General features: G+C 44.7%; 1 protein-coding gene across 1 annotated transcript in view; it reads right to left on the reverse strand.

Annotated features, from left to right (window-relative positions):
• CDS2 (CDP-diacylglycerol synthase 2) overlaps positions 1–25,624 on the reverse strand; it is a 407,465-nt gene that overhangs the window by 144,551 nt on the left and 237,290 nt on the right. The window contains exon 6 of the mRNA XM_086943509.1: positions 2,812–2,870. Coding sequence (XP_086799635.1) covers positions 2,812–2,870 — 59 coding nt within the window. The remainder of the gene's footprint in view (positions 1–2,811; positions 2,871–25,624) is intronic.

Consider the following 25,624-nt stretch of genomic DNA (forward strand, 5'->3'; position numbering starts at 1 on the left):
GGGTTGCCTTGAAAACCCTCCAACTTCCCACAACGCAGGGAGGGCTCGGAGCTCCATCCTTCGAGGCATACTTCCTCGCGGCACAACTCCAATGGCTATCTTACTGGACGGCGGATCGCTACCCTCAGGAGACAGTCACTCCGACCGGCAGAATCGCAACCCCAGAACTCACTCGTCTTCTCCTCCCGGGCACCAAGCCACGGCGCACATACCCCCTTCAAGTGGCGATAGCGCGCCGGTGCATGATGCGGATCCACCGGTTGTCCCCCGGTAGACCTCCATACTCCCCGCTGCTACCACTGATAGGCAGCCCTAGGCAGGACTCCTACTTCACCGCTCCGCTGTTCGCTGAGTGGTCCCTCTGTGGCATCACGGATCTGGAATCGCTCTTCGAGGAAGGCCAGCTAAAATCACTTGACCGCCTGATCGCTGAATACGGACTCTCCCCAGGCCAATTCCTTAGATATAGACAGCTACTCGATGGATACCGGCCCCATTTTAATCTCTGCACTGGCGAGCCAGACACGCATCCAGTAATACATACAATCCTACATATGGGGGTGGGACGCCATTTAATCACCTGGTTATATAAATCCATCCGGGAACTCTCACACGCTCCTCTTACGACTCTGCGGGCTACTTGGGAGGAGGACATAGGTCGGGCACTGCACGACTCTGAATGGACTAAAGCACTTGAAGCCCCAAAACGCGTCTCTAGAAACGCCCGCTTCAAGAACATCCAATACTATATCCTACACAGGGCATACCTCACCCCAGCGCGATTGCAGAAGTTCTATCCCTCCACACCATTTCTCTGCCCCAGATGCTGCTCCCCTGCGGCAGATTTCCGACACATGTTCTGGAGTTGCCCCAACCTTCACCCCTTTTGGCGGGCGGTGCACGACACTCTGACGGGATTAACGGGCCTCACTACCCTAGCCACCTGGGAGTCCAGCGCACTAGGCATCTTTCATGGTCCTAAGCGAGACCCGGTACACAGGCGCTTCGTGTCCCTAGCACTCCTGTTGGCCAACCGATGTATAACCATGCGCTGGCGTTCCCCGGAGGGTCCCTCTGCAGCGGCATGGAAGGGCGCGGTTGGTAAATGGGCGGCGGCGGAAGAAGATGCCCTTAGAGAGGAAGAAGCCAGGGGTGCGCGTAAAATTCCCATATCCATGGAATGGGCCATGCTCCTCCACAGCTTCCGGCAGTCCACACATGTAGAAGAACCACCTACTCCTCCCCCCCCTCCCACCCCTGAGAACCAGTAGCCTCTACATGGTATCTACCCTCCTGGGACCGTCCCCCGGTACCTCCTACTTCTTGATCAAACTCTCATATTTCATGTCACCCACCTCGGTGCCCGCATATACGTGGGGTGTTCACCCCCCCGGCCCCACTCCTTCCCCCCCCCCCTCCCTCGGAGCGTAGACCGACTGGCTCCGTGAAAATCCCCCCCCCCCGACGCCCGTCGCCAGTATCCCCCTGCTTGGACCCTGCTAGCGCCCACACGCTTCTCTCCCACAGTTTTGTCCCCCTTGTTCTTAGGTGCCTCCACTGTATGAACAGTACAGACCTCGATCCTACGCTTTCGAGGCGGGACCCTACATACCTGCAGTTACCCATTGCCCCATTAGGAGTGCAGACTCACTGCTTCCCGACCTGCGAACATGTGTGTACGATTTACACTGATTACCCATGGAAATTGTAATTTTGCACCAGTTGTATAAAAACAAGAAAACGTTGCGCGCTTGGCTGTTCGTGGCTGAATGTTGAGGCCACGTCAGTAGATCATTTACACTGTACTTGTATACTTTAATGCAACAATAAAACAAATGTCAACAAAAAAAAAAAGAAATCAAGGTTTATCTACTAAGCGATAAAAATCGGCCAAAATGCATGAATATCGCTGAAAAGTCAGCGATATTCATGCATTACCGAGCTAATGCTCTTAGCCATGTTATCCACCTACCATTGGATAACATGGCTAAGAACTGCTCAGGGCAGGTGTTAGCTTTTGGAGATATTCGCTCTTAGCGTGAATATCTCCAAAAGTTGGTAATAGGAGATAGCGATGTTAGCGACTGTTTCCAGTCGCTAACATCTTGGCACGCCCACTTTGCATGTCATTAGTGATAAATATCACTGACATGCAAAGCGGGGCCCAAGATGGTCGCTATCTCCTACTAGCTGTCGCTAACTGGTGTTAGCGACAGCTAGGTAATGGGGAGATAATTTTATCTCCGCTTTCTTGGCTTTTAAAGCCAAAAAAGCGGAGATAAACCCCCTTGATAATATGCCCCCACTTTCCTAATTATAAGGGGTAGAAGTGACAATTTCTTAGCAAAATGTCAATTTGAGCAGATTCCTTAAAGGGAGCACTGGACCATTATCCTAGTTAGGTGAGTTAGTATAATTCCCTGTTGCTAAACCATTGGTATGGTAACAGTTTTTAATGATGTACTTTTATGGCATTACTTTGCCGAATAAAGTTTGTTTCGATTTGAATCAGTTAGCAACAGAAGTGGTACATCGTGAGTAACAGCTGTCAATCCCTTTAAAAAGTGGCACAGCATACCAAAAAATTCTGTTGCAAGATCTTTCCAAGTGTGGTACCCTGAAACTGGTGGGCAGCGATTCAAAATATTATCCCACTCTGATGTACTATTGAGGCATTCCCAAACCGTCTTCGCTGGTGTGCCTGTTTATTAATGGGGTGTTTAGAAGCTGAACAAAACAACACTTGGTAGAAACATGGTACAAAACACTGGTGTTCTTCAAGTTCAATACAGAAATGACTATCAAACTTACCATATAGAACTGCAGGCGATAGTGCTTCTTGACCAGACTGAGAACAAACATGCAGAAACCTGAAGAAGAACAGAAAGAGGGATATATGTTAATAAACCCAAAATGTAAAATATATTAATCCACAGATTTGATTGTTTCTTATGTTTGGACAGTCGTGCAAAATGGGGACCCTTCACTTCTAATTCCCCTCTCCCTTTTCTACATATATAAAGCTTAGAAGATTAAGACATATGACAAAAAACACAAAGTTAGAAAAATTGCATTAGGTTCTGAAGTGCAGCCTGAATGGAGTTAAGTGGCTCACCTTCCAGCGTAAATGACTAGTAGTGTCAACAACGTTGAATCACAGACAGCCATTGGTTCAAAGGGAAGCCTTGAAAACATTTCAAGAATAACATTTATATAACCTCTAACCGGGAGAGAGAGACAATACTACAATGAAAAAGACTACACACTTCAACAGAAACCAGAGGTGAGCATCAAATATCAACTAAAATGTGTTTTTGAATAGCAAACAGGCACATTACAAATAAATATCAAAATGTTCTTCAAAAGCAAGATATACATCTCTCTGAGAACAACTAATAAACAACACTGAGCTATTTACTTTTTTGATAAGCCTTTGCCCTTTTATTTCACCATGAAATATTCAGTTCTGGATACTAAATAATTCACAAAGTATAAAGATAGCTCCTAAGGTAACTGGTTTAAATGGATATGTAAGGTGGAGAATAATATCAAGCACTTTCTTTTGGAGAAATAAGTGGAAGTTCAAGGAAGGTGCCAAATATTGCCCTAAACAGAATGAGATGATAAGAAGTCATTTGTTTCAGTTAATTTATGAATAACCCTGAAAATCAATGACGGCCCAATACACAAAGTTTTTTATACACAGTATGTGTCACTTCGCTGACATCAAAAAGTACAGGCCGAAAGGTAAAAGTTCAAAATAATCAGTACCAGTAGATATTACAACTCTGTCTGGAGGTAAGCGTGTTAGTAATCATTCATTGTAATGGACAGGGACAGGAAAGTGAGCATTTCCCTCTATTCAAAACGGGACATACTGAAATATTATGTTGCCCCAATGTTTCTGAAATAAAGTGCATTTCCTGAACTTTCCCCCATAACTTCCTCAAGAAATATCTAATTTTCTTCATTAATCCCAATTTTATCAAACATCTTTTTCCTGTGAGGCTTTACTCATAACATTTTTCCAAGCCCAAATCCTACATGGCATCATAAGACCTCAGACTACCAAAGAACAGATGTAAAGTATTTCATGGATTGGCATCCAAACATAGCAACCTACATACAAGGAGATATGTTCTTCCACTAACCAGGATATGAAAGAAAACATTTCTTCAATACTTGTCTTACTACAGAAAAATCCAAACTTGATATTCCAATGGCTCCCATGCATAATCAACATTTTGAGTGTGTATTGCATTGTATTGTATTGCAGCATTTATATAGCGCTTACCACCCTTATGCTGCGCACTGAAGCACTTGCCTATATCAGTAGCATTCTATTCCAGGTAGGGTGTGTGGTAGGAAGGATACCATTTTTGTTTTTGATCCTATGTCGTGCTGTTATTGTGTTATGGGAAATAGAGTTTAGCTGTGTGTTGAATGCTGAAGTGTAAGAGACAGACAAACAGTTTTATGATTTTTGGTATGTTGTTGCTCTGCAAACCCTTTATGTAATTTCACGTGATAGTTTGCTTTGCTGGTTACTGCAGTGGGTTGTCCAAACTGGGATTTTGTGTATAGTTGTGTTCTGAGCAGGCATGGTTGGAGAGAGAAAGAGAGAGAGAGAGAGAGAGAGAGAGAGAGAGAGAGAGAGAGAGAGAGAGAGAGGGAGAGAGAGAGATGTGCGGATGGGCATTTTTATTGACATCCCATATCTGAGTGTCTAAGTGAGATGTAAAGAAGTTGTCAGGATGTGTAGATATTTGGGACCTGCAATGAATTGACTATCTTAAAGTCCTCCAGGAGTCTCCGGGAATGCGTGACAGATTTCTTTAGTCCTCTATCAATAACATTATTGTCTTCAATGCAGTTTGCTGTTTAGAAATTGTGAGAATTGAGTCCTAATTTACACTGAAACTAGAATCTTCCAATAATCTTTAAAAGGCTAATTGTACTATACATTGTAGCAATTTGGATAGTAGGCACACAGAAAATGACTAGTAACATCTCAGTCTTCTCAATATTACCCAGATATGCACTGATTAGTGGGAACTTGTTTAATATAGCTCAAACATTACTAATATTCAGAATTTTCATTCTTCAAATAGAAAAACACCAAAACATGCAATGTCAGCTGCATATACATGAACCTTACTACCATTGCTGTCTATGCAATTCTGGACTAACTAGTTACTCTTATTGATATAGGATGAAGGTTCAATGAATAGGCAGCAGAGTGTAGAAAACAAAGAAAAGCCAGACTGCCTCTACATTTGTTTTAGTAGTATCCACTAGTGATCTATCCCAATCCATTCTTCATACTGTAGTAGGGAAGTATGCCTCACTGGTTAGAGGAGGCAGACCCTAAAGCAGAGGTCAGACCCGGGACCAGGGTTCAATTCCCGACGCGGCAGGGTCTTGAGCCCAAATGTCCACGGACTTGATAATTCTCGCTTTGGTGCCTACTCGAATCACAGGTTCACACTCTCCAACTCTGGGCATTAGCTTGCTTAATCTCCACTACAGCCCCCCTGTGGAGGGATGCCTGGCTTTCACCTTGGGGATGCCCAGTATGGGTTATCTCACAGGGAAAAAGCCAGGACGGGTTCCCAAAGCAAGCGCCGAGATGCCTCACGGTGATTTGAGCACTATAAAAGAAGACATAACATAACTGTAATGAGATTGAACAGCTGTATGTCTCATATTGGCAAGTGGATGAACAATAACTGCATTAAACTGAACTCAGGAAAAACAATTGGCAAGAATACCTTCTTTTGGTCCCCAAGTTGGTGGGGCGGGGGTCGCGGGAATTAAGCACTTTGCACACACCTGTCACAAAAGTGAAGAACCTAGGGATTCTCTTTGATAACAAACTATCTTTGGAAAAACAGATTAATGCTTTTACTTCACCTTCTTTTTTCACCTTGAAGATACTCAGGGAAGTGCTCTCCTTCATTCCTCAGGAGTAGCAGAAGACCATATTCACTGCTCTTGTATTATCCAAGGTGGAGTATCACAATGCCCTCTTTACTAATCTTCAAACCAACCTCCTAAACAAACTGCCGACTCTGCATAATGCTGCAGCCGCCTGCTACTAGGGATCCCCAGGTATCAGTCAGCCTCACAGGCCCTAGCTCAACTTCACTGGTTGCCTAAAAGGAAGCACATCTATGTTAAAGCACTCTGCACTGCGCTCAAGGCACTACATGACTCCGGTCCTGAACACCTGAAACACAGATTCTCATGGTACACTTCATTCAGATCATTACATCCTTCAGCGGCCCATAACGTAGTAGTTCCACAGTTAGGAAGATCTCACTGGGGCAGCAGAAGCTTTGTTGGGTGCACAGACAAACTTTGAATACTCTCCTTCTTAGCCTGAAGAAAATGACAAATCTTCCTGCCTTCGGCAAAACTCTTAAAACATAGCTTTTTAATCAACAGGCCTTTAATTTTCATTGGTCCCAGTGTGGAACCTGTCTTGCTACTTCCCTTCTGTACAGGCAGCGCCTGGAGGTCTCCAGGTATTATTGTGCTTTATAAGAATATTTTTTTATTTCATCTCAGGACTTCTCATTAGCCATCCTCTTAGAAGCCCAGGAAATGTTATCTTTGAAAACGAGTAAACAAAGACCATCTGCTTCTCTGGATCTACAGTGGGGAACAGAACTTTATCTAGATAGGCTTGCATACACTATTTAAAGGGTTGCTGTTATTTGGTCACTTAGGCCTGGGCAAGAACACCACCATTTTACATGCTCACATTTAAAGTTGACATCTTTCTTGAACAATGACACTTGACACACATTTGCTTGCATGTCTGTATGGGAAAATATTCTCTAAAATGGATTTCCTTACATTTCTTAGACATATTATCAGACCCTTGAACATTCTGTTCAAAGGTTATGTTCACTGCACAAAATGTTGATGTATGTTATTGTCCGCTCTGCGACAGCCCTGTAAAGATAGAATCAATAATAGCGACCTGACTGGGGTTCGGCAAGATAACATAGGTGACTTTTACTATATGCGCAACATCACTCCTCTGTTTAGACAGAGGAGCATTTCACTGATACTGTTGAGGTGGCCCCATGCCGGAATTCCAGCCCAGCTTAACACTGATTACATGTTGAGAAGGATGGTGCCCAGCTCTGCATCAAGACTGGTCCCTTGATGAAACATACCCACAGGTAACAGAGGAGTTAGATTACCTGAATGGATTCTGGCAGATTCACCCACCCTAGGCACATTAGGTTAGGAAGCACTAGATAGGAGTGTAGGTATGATTATACATGTATGCTTATAATCAATCTAACAATTGCAAAAAAACAGTTGATGGACAGAATGCAGAACAATGTCTTACATTCACCCCAGTACAAAGATCTGGGCCTAAATCCATCATTTTTTTGCTCTGAGCTGATTTGCATATAGCCAGTGTCTAACCCAGGGTGGTGTGGCTTGCAAAAAAATGATGGATTTAGGCCCAGATCATTGTACTGGGGTGAATGTATGACATTGTTCTACATTCTGTCCATCAACTGTGTTTTTTGCAATTTTCACCCCGAGTGTGCTGGGGATGCTCAGACGTGAGTCCCAGGCTCTCCACACCACTGGAGTCAAGCTATCTAGGCTGATGAAGGCTGATAGCCAGAAACCGGTCCTTGGATGCTTGATTCGGGTCTGGGAAAGACATGGCTTGGTAGTTCGGACTGGACTTTTCCCATGAGGCACAGGGTCAGAGCTGATTTGCATATAGCCAGTGTCTAACGCAGGGTGGTGTGGAGTGCAAAAAAACGATGGATTTAGGCCCAGATCCTTGTACTGGGGTGAATGTATGACATTGTTCTACATTCTGTCCATCAACTGTGTTTTTTGCAATTTTCACAAGAGTGTGCTGGGGATGTTCAGACATGAGTCCCAGGCTCTCCACACCAATGGAGTCAAGCTATCCAGGCTGATGAAGGCTGATAGCCAGAAACCGGTCCTTGGATGCTTGATTCCGGTCTGGGAAAGACATGGCTTGGTAGTTCGGACTGAACTGTTCCCATGAGGCACAGGGTCAGAGCTGATTTGCATACAGCCAGTGTCTAACCCAGGGTGGTGTGGAGTGCAAAAAAACAATGGATTTAGGCCCAGATCCTTGTACTGGGGTGAATGTATTACATTGTTCTACATTCTGTCCATCAACTGTGTTTTTTGCAATTTTCACCCAGAGTGTGCTGGGGATGCTCAGACGTGAGTCCCAGGCTCTCCACACCACTGGAGTCAAGCTATCCAGGCTGATGAAGGCTGATAGCCAGAAACCGGTCCTTGGATGCTTGATTCCGGTCTGGAAAAGACATGGCTTGGTAGTTCGGACTGGACTGTTCCCATGAGGCACAGGGTCAGAGCTGATTTGCAATTAGCCAGTGTCTAACCCAGGGTGGTGTGGAATGCAAAAAAACGATGGATTTAGGCCCAGATCCTTGTACTGGGGTGAATGTATGACATTGTTCTACATTCTGTCCATCAACTGTGTTTTTTATAATCAATCTAACAGCACAATGATATAATTTTTCTTCTTCTTTTTGTTTCTAGTGAAGCTGATTACTCTGTTCTGTTTCCTTATATTGATCATTGCAGCACACACATTTTACACAAGAATCATAATGGTACAATAAATAATTGAAATGCCAATTCGAGTATTTCTTGTGTCTGTCTTCGGGCATATATGAGTTACTAATGAAAGGATTTATTTCCACGATTTCCTTGGGGAGTAAGAGATGTCATGTTTTAATGTTGCACATACTCTCCAGTACCTTGTAAGGTTTAGAAGTCAAGAGGGGTGCACTGTTAGGTAGCCAGAAATAAGGCCAACAGATCCCGATGGTGTTCGTTGAGTCAGTCTTGACAGTTTTAAGTTTATGTTATCCAAATGCACATTCTTACAGAAAAAATATGAAGAGTACGACATGGCACCACTAACGTTTTAGCTTGGGGACTTAATTAGTGGGTCTCCCAAATATTTATCCTTTGTGTGCCCAAATGCCCTATTCACCAGTTAACTGGAGACGTCCATGGTGTCAGGATACAAGTCCTCCTCAGCAATGTAGGGGAACTCTATTTTTGGCTGTAGATTGTTCAAGCTTGAATCTTTCAAAGGGTTCTATGTCAAAAGTTATTTGTGAGCCTTTACAACGATTGAGTCTTCACCATGCATTCCATTACCATGCATATCATTACAACAACACGCCTTATGGAAAGTGAGGGACTTTGGAGCGGTATAATTCACTATTCCAATCCAGTCTGTGCAACAGTAGGGACACGCTGGACTTTGGAGCAGTATCATTCACTATTCCAAATCCAGTCAATGCAACAGTAGGGAAAGCATTAGACTTTAACCACTTCAGCGCTGCGCGAATTCCGCTGCAGTGCTGAAGGTTCTAAAGAACCTATAGGCTCATGACGGAACGGTTCCGTCATGAGCACAGGCCAACCGACGCTCATGACGGAACCGTTCCGTCATGAGCATCGAAGGGGTTAAAGTTCAACGCTGGTTTCCCTAAAGAATGTCATTGTATTTATTTATTTTGAGAGTTTCATATAGCGCTGGCTAGACCCGGAGGTATCAGAGCGCTTAATAAAAGGTTCCACAGAAATTACAAAATTACATCAGTTACATGTTACATCAGATACTGGAAAAACATTTGAAGAATGTAGAAGCCGAAATAAATGGAGCTTAGAAGGGTAAGGGGGTGAGTTAAAGGGGTAGGAGGTAGATAAGATGGAGAGACGAAGGAGAGTCTGCCCAATGTCCGGCTGGGTAGGTGACGGACGAGGGGGAAGTCCACAGCCCATCTCCTCTTTAGCTATCAGGTAGCTCCATCGGGCATCAGTCAAACAGCTAGGTCTAAATGGGAAAACAATTAAAGAGCAAAGAGGAGGGATCAATGGAGCGTCGAGGAGAAAGGGGGTGGAGTAAAGAGGTAGGAGGGAGAATACAACGGAGAGACGAAGTAAGTTCTGCCCAAAGACCGGTTGGGTAGGTGACGGCTGAAGGGGTAGTCCACTGCCCATCTCCTCTTTAGCTATCAGGTAGCTCCACCGGGCATCGGTCAAAAAGCTAAATCTCCCCGGTCAGAGGTAGGTTCACAGATTCCGTATCATGATGGGTAGGCCGGATGGGGGATGTGTCCGTGGACAGGCCGATGTCCATTTTTTCTAAGAGTAGTAGCACGACGTGGTAGGGACCACTGTGGCTGGGACCCTCTTATCCCTGGGGGTCCCCTCTTTGTACTGCGGGGAAAGGACGTGTCCTTAGAGAGTTGTCCCTGATATGTGCCCAGGTCCTTCTAAGCCCCTGAAATGGTCTCCTCGAGATGACTCATAGCGGCCAGCTTAGGTTCAGACATGTGCTGGGTGTTTCCGTGTCTCACTGTGCATGGGCCATCTGTTCCTTGTCTTAAGCCCTGTCAAGGTGCCTCAATGACTCTCTCCAGTCTCCCTCTCCTGCTGCGGGGGTGCCAGCTGCGTAATCTCTCGTTAGGGGGTCCCGGCCGCCATCTCTATCACTCTCTCATTTAGACTAATTGGCTTTCTCTTCCCTCACAGCGCTTGGGCGTCTAAAGAGTCTGACGCCATCTCAGGCAGTGGTTGTGGCAGGCTAGTTTGATTTCCTGCTGCGTGAAGCTTTTGGCTTCAAAACTGCCCGCCCGCCATCTGGCCTCTCAGCCGGGATAGACGTTGGGAGGTAGCCGGGTAGGGGTTGTCTCATCGTCTTTTGGGGGGGGGTCTTTCGACGTAGGTCTTCAGACGTTCGCCGCTGCCTTGAATCTCGCAGCACCCCTCCTCCTCTACAGCTGCGGTGCTGTTGGCTCAACTCAGGACAGAATCAAGACGATCTCCGCTTTCCTTCGCACGATTTCACCCGTTTCACTATCGGGTCGCTCTATGGAGGTTCCAAAGCAGTTGGTAAAAATTTCAGCGAGGATTAAAGATGATTAAAGGATGGGATTCGTCTTGATTAGGCTCGGTAGAGGGGAGCATCTCAGCTACACAGCCATTTCCTTCTGAGGCCACGCCTCCAGTCGTTCTAACAATATGCATGGTAAAGGCATAAATGGTAAAGACACATTTGTTCTAACGACTGCATGGTGATGTCAGAGCGTGGTTCGCGCCACCTTGTAAACGCTGGTTCCCCTTTAAAAAGATTACCTCACAGAGGTACCCTCTCTGAATACCAATGGCAAATCCAGGACAGGTTGCACTGCCAATACATTGCGGACATGCACTAACTTGAATGTTTTTACAATATGGCTCACCCACACGGATGGGGATGTTACCTTTGAGGTAGAGGCCCACGAATCGTACAGAACAGAGGTGTTTTTTTCATGGGTCACATTCCCTGCAGCAAAAGCAAATACAGGGAATTTTCATACATATACTGAGGTAGCAGCATCAAACCACTATAGATCATATGTGGATTTAGAAATCCCATTAACTTATCAGGAACACATTAATTGGTCCCTGGGTGCCCTCCCACATGCAGTAGTAAATGTCAAACTATATCTCCTCAGCAATGACAGAGCAACATGGCCGGTCTTAGCCGATTACATACCTTATCCAGAAATTGCAAACCTTACACATTTAGAGCTTGGTATACTATACACAGATTTATTTACACTCCATAGACGTCTAGTACAATTTGTTATGGGAACCAGAACAACGTTGGCACACAGAGCTGTTCAAACTCCACAACCACAATTGGCGACGCCTTAAATTAGTCCAGTAACCATTAATGCATAATGGGTAAGGTTTCCATTATGCAGGATCAGATTCCATTCTGGATTGCACAAAAACAAATCAGCTTTAAGCAGTGTTTCCCCAAACTGGACCGCAAGAAAAACATAGAATTCTCACAATTTGCTTGTTATTAGGGATGGTTCCCACTGTGGAGGACTATGCCACTTGGGGCACAGACTTTGCTGTGGTCTATACCATTATGCATGGTACACCAGCATTATCTGTTTTGCCAGAAGTGCTTAAACAGATTCAAGGTGAGTAAGGGGCAGCCCCTGCCCTGGAATTGGGGATGAAACTAATGGGCAATTTTGCTACAAAATATTCAATCTAACTAAGTAACATAAAAGGGGAAGCAGCAGCCTTGGCAGTACGCCTGCGGCTTTTACAGGTTGCTCCGGCGAATCAGGAGCGCAAGCTACCAAAGGTAGAGATTATTTGGGACCCAGACCCAATAAACCACAATTTAAGGGTAATTTTAAAACGAATAACTCGAAGCAAGCACCAGAGTCTTCTAAAGTAAGAAAAACAAAGAAAAGACTAACTCTGCAAAGCGCTATAACTTCCGTAACCATGATACAATTAAACAGCCTGATAGGCATCAAGATACTGATACACGTCCTTCTCGTTCCATTCAGGAATCATCTGAAAAGTGCTTGGGAGAGGAGGATGATCAGAGCAGAGATCAGAGGAACATGTGAAACGAAAGACAGACTCACTGCGCTCTTCTGACAGCATAATAAACAAGCATTTACAATGCAATAGGTTTCGCATTGACGTGAGTTTGAGCTATTGACATTGCAAATAACAATGCCTTTTATTACATTTTTTTTTTAAAACATAGATAAACGTCATTGTTATTTACAATGTCAATAGCTCAGACTTATGTCAATGCGAGACCTATTGCATTTCAAATGCTTGTTTTCATTGGAGTCTAAATGAGCATCTTAACCCTTTCGATGCTCATGACAAGCTCAGCTCGTCATGATGCACAGTTGAGCTGTGCTGATGACGAGCTGAGCTCGTCATGAATAATGTAAAATATCAATGTCCAGCACAGGAGGGGGAAAACGCCTAGCAGCCAAGGTGTTAATCTGTAGCTGCACAATTATTCTGACCTAATTTCAATTACTCCTGAGCATTTCAGGCTTTTTGTTTCTTTGTCCCCTCACACTTTTACTTGTGCTGCATTTTCACACCTGACAACTGCATTTTGCTTTGTAACTAGTTCCAAGGAAGGAGTAACAGCGAGCGCGTCCGAACGGCAACATAAGAAGAGGGATAGTAACGTCAAAGAGGGAGGCTGAGACGAGGGGAGAGAACAAAGGAGAGGACCCGCTTCCCTCTGGAGGTTTGAGGTTCAGCAGAAGAGAGGACAAGGGAAGAAACACTAGAGGGTGTGCTGTGATTCAAGGGAGAGGTTGAGACCAGGTAATAGTGGATCGAGCAGATTGCAGAGAGAAACGAGTATGTCGATGGGTCGGGCAACTATACTTTCGATCCCTATATCTGTCACAGAACGGACTGGGCGCCAACGGGCAGAGCAGCACAAACACAGTTAAACAAACAAAACAATAGCCAGTAGTAGTGTTCTTGAAAAACCGGATGTTAAATCCCATACTTGCAAAGTTAAATGTGAAACTACAAGACCCAGAATGCAATACGCTGCTGCCCAAAAGAACAGGACTGGCATTAGGGGCCACCCAATACATTTACCCACTTGGCAGCTAATATCAGTTTGTGAGGTGGGATAGTGACGGTAATGTCTATCTGCATTTGATCAGTGATACAAATGTAGTAGCATGAAGGACCCTTTATAATAGCAGAAAGCGTCCTCCCTTTCGGCGTCTGATGTCACAGTCTGAGCCCATCCCCCCCACCTTATTATGTTGTGCACGCCCAACCTCTGCTTGTCGCCAGATGCTCGAAGTGAAGATGAGGCGACACAACTGTTTGTTGACATTTTTTTAGGGAAGAACTACATAGAACTCCGCCCCAAAACCTGCTCTCGCAGTCAGACCAGCAGCAGGATGAAACGAACGATCCTAATGGGCTGAGCCCTCCCCTTTAATGTTGCGTGGGAGGGAGACACTGCTCCAGACTGTGCCACACTGACCCTTGCCTGAAAAGACGAGCTGCCCCTCCTACCATGACTGTGGGAATTTTAGGATGCTACACGCTAATGGTTCCTCTCCTCACCTGCCTGGAGCTGAGCGCAGTGATGCTGCGGATTAGGGTGCCCAGCTTGGAGGTTCTTGCCAGTTTACCGGCCCCGGCATCCTGCGCCAGCAGCCCTGGTCACGTAACTACAATTTTTAAATATGTATAGACTTTTTTAAACATTGCCAATTTAATAAAATAATTATTAGGCATCTGCCTGCAGGAGTATGCACTACACTCCTGGCAAAGACGGCTTCCGCCTTCAAGATACTCTTATAAACGTGTCAACGGGATAAAAATAGAGTTTTACATTATATGCAGTCAGTACACTCATTAATTTGAAATGCAATGTAAACCTTTGCTCAGCTCTAAGAAACTGACGGTATAGGCCCTGATGAAGTTCACAGCTGTGATCCCCGCCTTCCCGCTCATTCATCCTGCAGGCTAGGCCCCGAGACCAGCGTTGAAAGTTTATAGAGCACTGTATTTAGCAACGGCCAGCGCCGGGCGGGGGGAGTCGAAGGTAGCGCTTCCTACTGTACGTGAGCTGTCATCACTGTGGCACGCAATCGGCGGCAGGTGAGAGGCGAGAGTGTCACCGCGCCGACTGGGGGCGTGTGAGTCACTGTCTACTGTTGATGCGTCCCTAGAAACCAAACCCAAGCCCATGTCACTTTCTGTAAGGAGGCAACTCACTCATCGCCTGCCCGTCCCCGAGGACTCCGCCTGCACGCCCCCGTCGTCTGCGCGTGCCTCTTTAATTACCGGATCCTTCGCGGAGAGGTAGTGCATGGAGGATGCAAAGCTGGCCCCAAAGCCTGGCATGGATCATCCTTCACAAATACATCTGAAAGATAGTTCTGTGGGTTATCCGCCTGCTGCTGACATCTACGACCGGTCTGCAATCACAGACTTTCGTTAAATGTGCACCATAAGAATGAGGTGTTAGAAAGGGTTTTTACAGTGCATCCGAGATAAGGTTTGTGGCTGTAAGCGCTATATAGATAGCACAATATTATATATTCTTGTTGTCCACTTCCTAGGGTTTGTCTACAACAGGGCCATTTGGATCTGAGAACAAGTGCCGGTTGGCGGCAGTACAGCCAATGACAAGGTTAGGCCGCGAAACCGAAACCACGGTTGTAGCGCAGGAGACGCCGTCGCTGTGCGCGTGCACGTTGGTTGTCCCTGCGCAAGCTGTGATGAGAAGACACGCCGAGCCGAGGTAGGGGATATGTGTGTGTAAGCGCCGGAGGCTTCTGTATGTATGCGTGTGTGTGTGCGTGCGTGTGTGTATGCGCGGCTATGGGGGGGGCTTCTGTATGTGTGTGTGTATGCGTGCGTGTGTGCATGCACGGCGGGGCGGGGGGTTGGGGGGTTCTCTAAGTGTGTGTGTGCGTGCATGTGTGTATGCGTGGCGGCGGGGGGGTTCTCAATGTGTGTGTGTATGCGCGGCGAGGAGGGGGGGTGGGTTGGGGGGGTTCTCTATGTGTGTGTGTGTGAGTGTGTGTATGCGCGGCGGCGGTGGGGGGGTCTGTATGTGTGTGTGTGCGTGCGTGTGTGTCTGCTTCCAAGGAGCCATGGGAGACAGGAAGCGCGCGTGATCTGATCCGTTTACGCACGCATGCACATCACTTGTCTCCTGTCTCCCTTGACTCCTTGAAAGCAGAAATGATTACAATAGAGTTTCGCAGCGGCGATCGCTTCGTGATCGGTTCGCAGTGCGAAACCTAAAAAAATAGTGAAAAACGTGTAAATGCAGCTAATAGCAGTGGATGGAACCGATTCATCCCAAGTAGACAAGAGCAGAGTGTACTTTCACTTTGCATATTTTTAAGAATGCGGACGATACTGGAGTGCTGCGGTCGTACAACAAGGGGGCCACTGTCCTTGAGCCCAAACCTGGGTAAGACCCCTGACATGCTCCTGCTGTGCGGTGCCTTTGATGACTCCGGAAGGATGAGTCGAGGGTGTCTGCCTCTTCGATGCCACATTAAAAACGCGTTCCCGGTGTGCACAGACCACGCCAGGCACAATGGCATATCTAGTTTTAACCTAAAGAATTCTGCACCTGGGCTCCAGAGTGTGGGCTTTCGGCAAGGCTTGAGGGGGGTACAAAAAGCAAATATAATCCCACCTGGAATAAATAACGTTATTAAATCAGACTAGGGAAAACTGCATTCGCTGCTGAAGCGCAGGGTCATGTTAGCCGCACCGTAAAGGGTTTACACAATCTCGTTCCCAGCAGTCCTGATCCGAGTCCCCAAACTTTGAGACTGCGGACTCAATTCTCTCAACCCTTCGAGTTAATGGGCTCGGTCCACCTCAACCTGCGCCTCCTGGCACCGCCCCCTCCAGGTGCCCTCCCCCTGCTGAACATGGTCTTCGAACTTCATGCCCTCTCAGCGGGCACATCTTCTGGCATCCCCCATCCCCCACACTCTTCCACTCTGGACTGATGCGCTGCTCGCCGTCCCCTTCTCCTGGCACCCCGCCCTGTGGCTGTAGGATGCTGGGTGCAGGCTGACAGTGAAAGGTGGGGCACACGCACACCCGTGAGCCCGGCGCCCTGGGGGGCTTCACACTAGCAGTGGACACGGGCTCCGCAGGGGGTCTCGGCCACCCTTTGATCCACCCGACGGCATAGGGACGTGTACTGCGGGCACATGGGAGCACGTGCTTGGTGCCCAAACCGGACAGAGGTCGGTGCTTACATATGTGTTCATTCACGCACAGGCCCCGCCCCGTGTTTCACGAGCACGAGCGTGTGCAAGAATGGTGGCGTCCCCTGCACCAGGGGGAGGGGGGGGGCACGGAATCATTATAATACTATAAGAACTTTTAGTAACAGAAATCGTTACCAACAGGAGCGGGGGGGCCGCCGGGCAGGTCCGAGTGTGCAGGGCCGCAGCGGTGGATTCAAATTCTCCCCTCGCCTGGTCTCATTTTCTCCTTCCTTTTTCCCCCGCACGGTTTCTTCTTCTCCCTTCAATTCTTCTCTCCCCCCGGCCCCTCCCTCGGGCCTCACACCTCCATTCCCCCCTTCCATGTTTCTCTTTCCTCCCCTCGCCTGGTCTCTGTTGCTGCTCCAGGTGTGACCTGCACTCTTCTTCCCCCTTCATTTCTTTTCGTCACCCCCCCCCCCCTTCCACGCCTCTGTTCCTCTCCTCACCTCGTCCCTTGCGTGCTGCGGGCTCTATTCCCGTTGTGGGTCCCCGGTCGGCCCTTGTTCTTGCCCTGCCCCTCCCCCCCCACTCCCCCCCCAGGTGCCCTCGTTGCAGGTGCAGCCAGGGGCCACACCACGGCCCGGAAATCATATTATTTTTTATTTAAAAAAGACAATAAAGACACTTGCTTTCATGATGTTTTCAGAGGTGTCCTGCTCCAGCTGCGGGCCTCCGCTCCGCCTCCCACGCGGCGGACTCGGGGGTCTGCCATGGACAGAGGGGGGGGGGGGGCTCAGCTCTCCATCCCGACGCCGAGGCCTGGTGTGCAGGGGACACCGCCTCGAGCGTTGGATTGGTGTCAGTACAACGCGGATTTTTACATCGCATTCCGTTACAACAGAATTTTTACAACGCAGGATCCATTACATCGGATGCCATTACAACGCATGGCATTACATAGCAGATGCTATTACAACGCATGGCATTACATCGTAAGTATAGGTAAGTATACCTTTTTTTAAAAAATGTTATTAATTTAATTTAATTAATTTAATTTAATTAATTTAATTAAAATACATTTTAAAATAGCCATTAATTGAATTTAATTAAATAATATCTATTTAATAAATGTAATTTTAATAAAAAATGGAAATAATTTAATTTAATTAAAATAATGAAATTAATTTAATGTACATATTTTTATAATTGAAATTAAATTAAATTAATTGAAATAATTTATTTAATTTAATTAATTTAATTTAAAAATGTAATTAATGTAATAAAATTAATTTAATTTATTAAATATATTTTAATTAATTTAAAAATGGTAAATATAATTTAATTATCCAAAAACCCAAACCCTACCCTAAAACCTAAAAACACCCCTGTACCCCAAAACCCAAACCCTGCCCTAAAACCTAAAAACACCCCTGTACCCCAAAACCCAAACCCTACCCTAAAACCTAAAAACACGCCTGTACCCCAAAACCCAAACCCTGCCCTAAAACCTAAAAACACCCCTGTACCCCAAAACCCAAACCCTGCCCTAAAACATAAAAACACCCCTGTACCCCAAAACCCAAACCCTGCCCTAAAACCTAAAAACACCCCTGTACCCCAAAACCCAAACCCTACCCTAAAACCTAAAAACACCCCTGTACCCCAAAACCCTGCCCTAAAACCTAAAAACACCCCTGTACCCCAAAACCCAAACCCTGCCCTAAAACCTAAAAACACCCCTGTACCCCAAAACCCAAACCCTGCCCTAAAACCTAAAAACACCCCTGTACCCCAAAACACAAACCCTGCCCTAAAACCTAAAAACACCCCTGTACCCCAAAACACAAACACTGCCCTAAAACCTAAAAACACCCCTGTACCCCAAAACCCAAACCCTGCCCTAAAACCTAAAAACACCCCTGTACCCCAAAACCCAAACCCTGCCCTAAAACCTAAAAACACCCCTGTACCCCAAAACCCAAACCCTACCCTAAAACCTAAAAACACCCCTGTACCCCAAAACCCAAACCCTACCCTAAAACCTAAAAACACCCCTGTACCCCAAAACCCAAACCCTGCCCTAAAACCTAAAAACACCCCTGTACCCCAAAACCCAAACCCTACCCTAAAACCTAAAAACACCCCTGTACCCCAAAACCCAAACCCTGCCCTAAAACCTAAAAACACCCCTGTACCCCAAAACCCAAACCCTGCCCTAAAACCTAAAAATACCCAAACACCCCAAAACATATACCTCAGTACCCCAAAACATATACTCCTATACTCATACTTATTTAAAAAATTACTTACATTAATATATTTAATTTATAATATTTAAAAACATAAATAAATATTTTTATTTATAATTAATAATAATTAAATCAATTATATAATATTAAATACAATTTTTTTTTTTTTTTTTTTTATCCTCATTTGTGTGCATAGCTCCAATCTATCAATACCGAGAAGAAAAACCACCACAGAGCGAATAGCCAGAAGGTCTTGTACTGTGCCAACTCAGCCATATAGCTGGTGAGGGATTTATCTGTCGAGAGGTACGGCCAGTTCCCCTTTGGCACTAAATACAGCGACCACTCTTAGACTCGCTTAAGATGATACCTCAGTTGATAGAGCCCGAATCATCGAGACCCCCTTGAAATTTAGACTAGTAGTCTTGATAGCCAAGGTAGGCAATGCTCACATTAATCATAGGACCTGGGGAAAAAAAAAAAAAAAAAAAAACCCCAGGTAAAGGTCGCGACTAACCAAGCATTGCCCAATATGCTCTAGCGTTCGGGTTTCCTACCCTGGCTAAGTCGAGCTTAGAAATTTGGAGGAGTGATGTTCGCCATTCATGCGCAGTAGGTGGTAAAGCGTCTTTTCAGTGTCTACATATCTCCCTACGTGCTGCAAGGATAGAATAAAATATTAATCTTGTTGCTGCATCATGAGTTTTATTTCTCAGACCAAAAATCACAAGCTTGAGGTCTATTATAATGTTTTCGCCCACAGAATGCGACAACTTGTTTTTAATAACTTCCCAATATTCAGATAAACTTGGACATTCCAAAAACATATGTGTATCGGTTGCTGCAACAAGCCCACATCTAGGACATGAAACTGGGCCAGTTAATGAGAATTTTGTTAACCTATGGGGGGAATAATATGCCCTATGCAAGGTGAAGAGGTGATTCCGACGAAGCCACGATGGTTTAACTAAATCCCAGAGCAATGAACAAGAAGCACTCCAAAGCTCTTCCACTTCCAGCCCCGGCATTAATTCTGCCCATAAGTTTGTTGGTAGTTGAAAACTAATATCTATTTCATCTAATATTTTGTTATACCACCGGGAAATTTCTTTTTTCGCCACTGGGTTATCTAATAAGGAAGTTATCAAGTCACTGACACCACCTATAGGCTGCTTACAACGTCTCATTGACTGACCATAATATGTCTGAGCCCAGCTAGAAATCTGAATATATTTGTATCTTGACAACTCAGGGCCGACTTTGTTAATAAGATAGTCCCATGGGAGTAAAGCCCCATCCATGAACAAGTCGTCCCAACAGTTAATACCAGCTTCTAGTAGGGGTTTATTTAGGGCGTCTGTTGTCCATAAGGGAGGGGCGGGTAAATTCCATATCGGTGCCCTAGCTGAATAGTAGCCAATCTTAATCGCTTGTCTTATTTTGTACCAAGTAGATACAAAACCATTTAGAATTTTCAATTTGATTTTTTTAAAGAATTTGGGGTCACTGAACTTAAACAAGAAACCGGAATGATTAACACCCTCACTAAGCAGTAGAGTAGAAAAAAGAGGGCCCATCCCAGTGGATAGCGGAGTTTTAAGCAACATACGCATGTGCGATAGTTGAAAGGCCCATGCGTATATTTGAATGTCTGGTCCAGCCAGCCCTCCCTTCTCCCTCCGTCGTCTTATTTTTTTCCACGAAATTCTGGCACTTTTGTTATTCCAAATAAAACTAGTGATAGCACTCTGTAGTTTGGAAATTAATTTTGAATCAAAATAAGGTGGAATTGAATTAAATAAAAAAGAAACTTTCGGTAGAATGCTCATCTTCACCAGATTAAGCTTTCCCAGAACAGAAAGCGGGAGATGAGACCAATCTCTCATGAGTTTCCTACACTCTGTGGCGACTTTATTGAAATTGAGAGAGGCGATTACATTGATATCTTCAACTATATTCACCCCTAAATAACGAATTTGACTTTTAGATGTCCCATTATTGTTAGTTCTGTTACAGTTCCAGGACATTGATTCTGTCTTGAGAGCATTAATCTCATACCCCGAAACTTTCCCAAATGTATGAGCCTGTTCAATTATTTCTGGGTACGCCTCTTCGTAATCTGTAGAGAAAATCATAATATCGTCCGCATAAAGTGCCACCTTCTTATCCCAGCCACCATAAATAAAGGGTTTAATGAGTGTATTATCTCTAAGGATCTGAGCAAATGGCTCTATATATATATCAAAAAGAAGGGGGGACAGGGGACAGCCCTGTCTGGTTCCTCTCATGATCTTAAAAGGTTCTGTCAGGCCTCCATTAATTAGTAGGGAAGCAGAAGGGTTACGATATAGAAGCTGAATTGTCCTACGAAATCCATCTCCAATACCAAAGCTCTTCAAGGCCTCCGATAGGTACAACCAATTCACCCTATCGAAGGCCTTGGTAGCATCTAGAGTGAGAACAACCAGTGGAATTTCTTCCTTGATAGCAATATCAATTGTACCAATCAATTCGTATGTAAGCTCACAAAGCTGTCTCCCTTTTATAAAGCCCTTTTGGTTCAAAGCTATTATATCCGGAGCTATCCGCCCCAGCCGGTTTGCTAAAATAGATGTAAAAATTTTATAGTCGGCATTTAGTATAGAGATGGGCCTGTATGAGCCACAGTCAGAGGCGGGTTTACCAGGTTTCAAAATTAGGGTTATGACAGCACTGTTCCATGACTCCGGTGGTGTTTTGCCCTCTCTAAGAATTTGGTTAAACAAAGTGACTAGCACTGGTGAGAGTTCCGAAATAAGTTTTTTATAAATCTCGCTAGGCAAACCATCTGTACCAACCGCTTTTCCGTTTTTTGATTTCTTTATGGCCTCCTCCACCTCTGCTATAGTTATTTCCCCATCTAAGTAGCAAGATTGTTCTTCTGTTAGGGAGGGAAGAGGTATGCCCCCCAGCCAATTAGTTACGTCACAACGATTCGGCCTAAGATCGTCTTGATAAATGGTTTCGAAGAACTCTCTAAAAACTGCTCTGATTTCCTCATCTCTAGAGAAAGTACCTTCCGCTGAAATAACTGAACAGATGTTATTTCGTGCCCGGTCAGATTTTACTTTCCAGGCAAGTAATTTACCTGCCCCCTCGCCATATTGAAAATGGGCGAGCTTACTTGCTTCCCATCTCTGCATGACCCGCTTCTCCAAAACTGCTGACAATGAAAGTTTCAGCCTGCTCAATTCTGCTTGTTTGAGGGCAAAAGTAGGATTTTCTGTGGGATCAGTGTTATCCATATCGTTTTGTGCTCTCAAAATGTCTCTCTCAATAGAGGTAACTTCCTCTATATATTTTCTACTGCGGAAGGCTACTTTATTCTTAATAAGGCCTCTTAGAGTACACTTGAACGCATCCCAAATAGTCCCTATTGGAGCTGAATCTTTATTAGTACTAAAAAAATACTTTGTCTCTGATTGTAAGAATACAATATCCTCTGTTGAAGAGAGGAGAGATCTATCAAAGGACCATGTTTTAGTGGGAGATGTTGTGGCTAATTTTAGTACTAGTTCAATTGCAGAGTGGTCAGAAAGATGTATTGGGGTATATTGTATTGAAATTGTATTTTCAGCGAAAGCTCTACTTATAAGAATAAAATCAATTCTAGACTTGTGTCTATATTTATGATTTCTAAATGAAAATTCTTGCCTTTGACCCTCTTTAAACCGCCAAATGTCTAAATAGTCATATTGACGCATCAAACCTAACAGGCAGTTCCTAGATTTAGAAGTTATTTTCTGCCTACTGTTAGGGGTTTTATCTAAAAGTGGATTCAAAGTAATATTAAAGTCCCCTGCTATTATCACTGGGTCTGGGAAACTAAGCAAGTTGTTAAATAAGGTTTCGAGTGTTGAGGGATCATCTATATTAGGACCATAATATCCCACGAGTGTTAACTTTGTGTCCCCTAATTCTACTGCCGCGATAACCCATCTACCTCCGGTATCTACTTTCTGCTGCTTAACTTTGAATATGACAGATTTTCTGAAAAGTATTGAGACCCCCCGTGTGTTAGAACTTTGTGTTGTTGAGATTGATGATTCTATCCATCTGTTCCTACGGACCAAGTCAAGTATCTCACTCTTGACTAAGTGAGTCTCCTGGAGGATGATGATTCCCGCATCAGTGTCCCGAAGGTACTGCATGATTTTATTAGCTCGTGGTTTGGTGCGGAGACCATTAACATTCCAGGACAATATTTTTAATTTACTCATTAGATTGTGCAATTGAAGCATTTATTAGGGCTGGCTGTGACAGGACGATGATAAACGATTCAAACGAATTGTTACTTTGCGTCTTAAGATGAGAAGAAAACATAGTGTTGAAGAAGAAGCTATTTACATATAAAGATTGGAGCTCTTTACTAATAGTGTGATTTTGCCCCCTAACCCCCACGTGCCCACCCCAACACCCTCCCTGGGAAAACCCCGTACTCACCACCCGGAAAACTTCCGGAAGTAAGTGCTCCTAGCTCTTCCCCGTCTCATCACCTCGTGCCCATACTATATTAGAAGTGACTCGCCGAACATGGCTGTGTAGATCGTATATTTGTGTTCGTGAGTTATTTTATTATTTTTTTTATTTTATTTTTTTTTGATACTTTCACCCCCCTTTTTTTTTTTTTTTTTTTTTTTTACAGTTGTTGTGTGTTTTTTTTTTTCCTTGTATTTATTTATTTATTATTTTTTTTCATTTGTTCTTTTTTATTATTTCATTTGATTTTCGACCTTAGGGCATTTCAATGCACTTTTCCAATACTTTTGCCACCTCTGAGTCTAAGTTTAGGGGTTAATGGCAATACTTCTTTCCCCAAATATGAAACTTTAATCACTCTCCTTGCTTCTTATTGCCAAAGGCTAACAGGAGTTCATCTGCGGCTTGCACTGACCTAATATTGTGCATTTTGTTGTCCAACATGACTTTAACCTCTTCGCCGCTAATGACAAGGGTAACTCGTCATGGACTTTCCATTGATTTCAATGGAAATTACAGCAGAGGAGTAATTGTACCTTAGCAGCCAAGTGGTTAAGGGATGCAGGGAACCCCATTTGTACTGTGGCGCCAAATTTACGAAAAAAGGCCATTCTTTTACCGAGCTCCCATTGTTTATCCAAAGTAAAGCGGGACAAGTCTGAACGGATCTGAAAGTTATAGCCTTTATATGTTTGTGACTTCATTTTAAGAGCCTGGTTCAAGATATGTTCTTTAAGTGAATAGGTGTGAAAATTTACGAGAATTTTCCTAGGCTTAGACCGTTGGGTATTGCGCCTAAAGGGGTCCCGGTGTATACGTTGAATATCCACTGCTAGCTCCTCAGTGGATTGAGAGAGATTTAAAGTTTCTTTCAGAAGAGTGATTATGTAACTCTTGATGTCTGCGCCTTCAGACCCCTCCGGAATATTCAAAATGCGTATGTTACTCCGCCTTGCATTATTTTCTAACACCTCCATTCTTTCCGAGATGGCCTGGTTTTCTTTCCTTAGATTAACAATGTCCTCCACGGTGCCCTCAGCTCTCATTGATATTTGCCCCACCGTCTCTTCTAAGGCTTGTGTTCTTAAAGTCAGATTACCTAATCTCTCATCAAGAGATTCACAGAAAGTCCTTATCTCTTTCTGATTAGAGGCTGATTCAGCAAAGCCTTGCTTAATTTCTGCAGACAATTCCGCAAACATTCTTTGTACTGAGGCAACTGAGATAGTGCCCGCACTTGAGCTAGCCACATCGCATAAGTCTTGATCTTGAAGAGTTACCAGAGGGGCTTCAGCAAATATATCAGCCTCATAATTAACTGCAATGTTAACATTGGCGTTAGGGATCTCAAGAGAATTCGTGCCATCTACCGGAAAAATAGAAAATAACGAATCACCCCTTGCTTTTAAAGTTCCATCATCATCTATTGTGTCTGTTGTAACTTGGTGGACAGAACTCTCCGCCTCAGATTCTCTCTGTGAGCTTAATGTACTCCCCTCTAATTGTAGTAGTGTTGTGTGGGGCAGATCAAGATTAGCGGCTTGATTATCCTCTAGCTGGTTGGATTCCATAGTCTCAGAGCTATTGCTTTTACCGGTTTGAACTTGTTCTTTACCTAGGTTCAAGATTTGAGGGATCGCTTTAAAATATGAGCGCAGTGAGGGGGTGACTCTAGGGGGGAGAGCTGTAGCAGGGGTTGCTTTAGCACGTTTTCTTCCCCTTTTAGCTTTCACCTCAACCGAGAGGTATGAAGACGCTTCACGATCTACTTGTGGACTATTTTCCGGTTTAGAAACTTTTTTATCGCCCTCCTCCTCAATAGCTTGTAGTGCACTCTTTACTTTCTTTTTTCGAGACGCACTAATTCCCGCTGTATTTCTTGCTACGCTCTTTCCCCTTAACTTCCTAACAGAGTCTGAAGCACTCATGTGTGCCAAGTTGTGGCAGAAAGGTGTACTGTATGCTTTGCTGTCTGCCCACTTTATTGCACTCAAAACGCACACAGAACTTACTTTGGAAGTCTCACAAGCCCCCGGGAGCCCGCTTTCTGGTGTAACAATAGGTGTAGTACTCACGTGCAGGGAAGAGTAATCACCATGTACCTTGTTACCTCCTTGAGCGGTAAATCCGATTTTCAAATTGCACACACGAGAGGCTCCATTTAGATATCTGATGCTTCCCACGCCAAGAAGACACTGAAGCCGTTTTACTTTATACAACCCTAAAGCGGCAAGATCCCAGGGCTGAAGC

The sequence above is a fragment of the Lissotriton vulgaris genome, chromosome 11, assembly GCF_964263255.1.
Source record: "Lissotriton vulgaris chromosome 11, aLisVul1.2, whole genome shotgun sequence".
NCBI lineage: Eukaryota > Metazoa > Chordata > Amphibia > Caudata > Salamandridae > Lissotriton > Lissotriton vulgaris.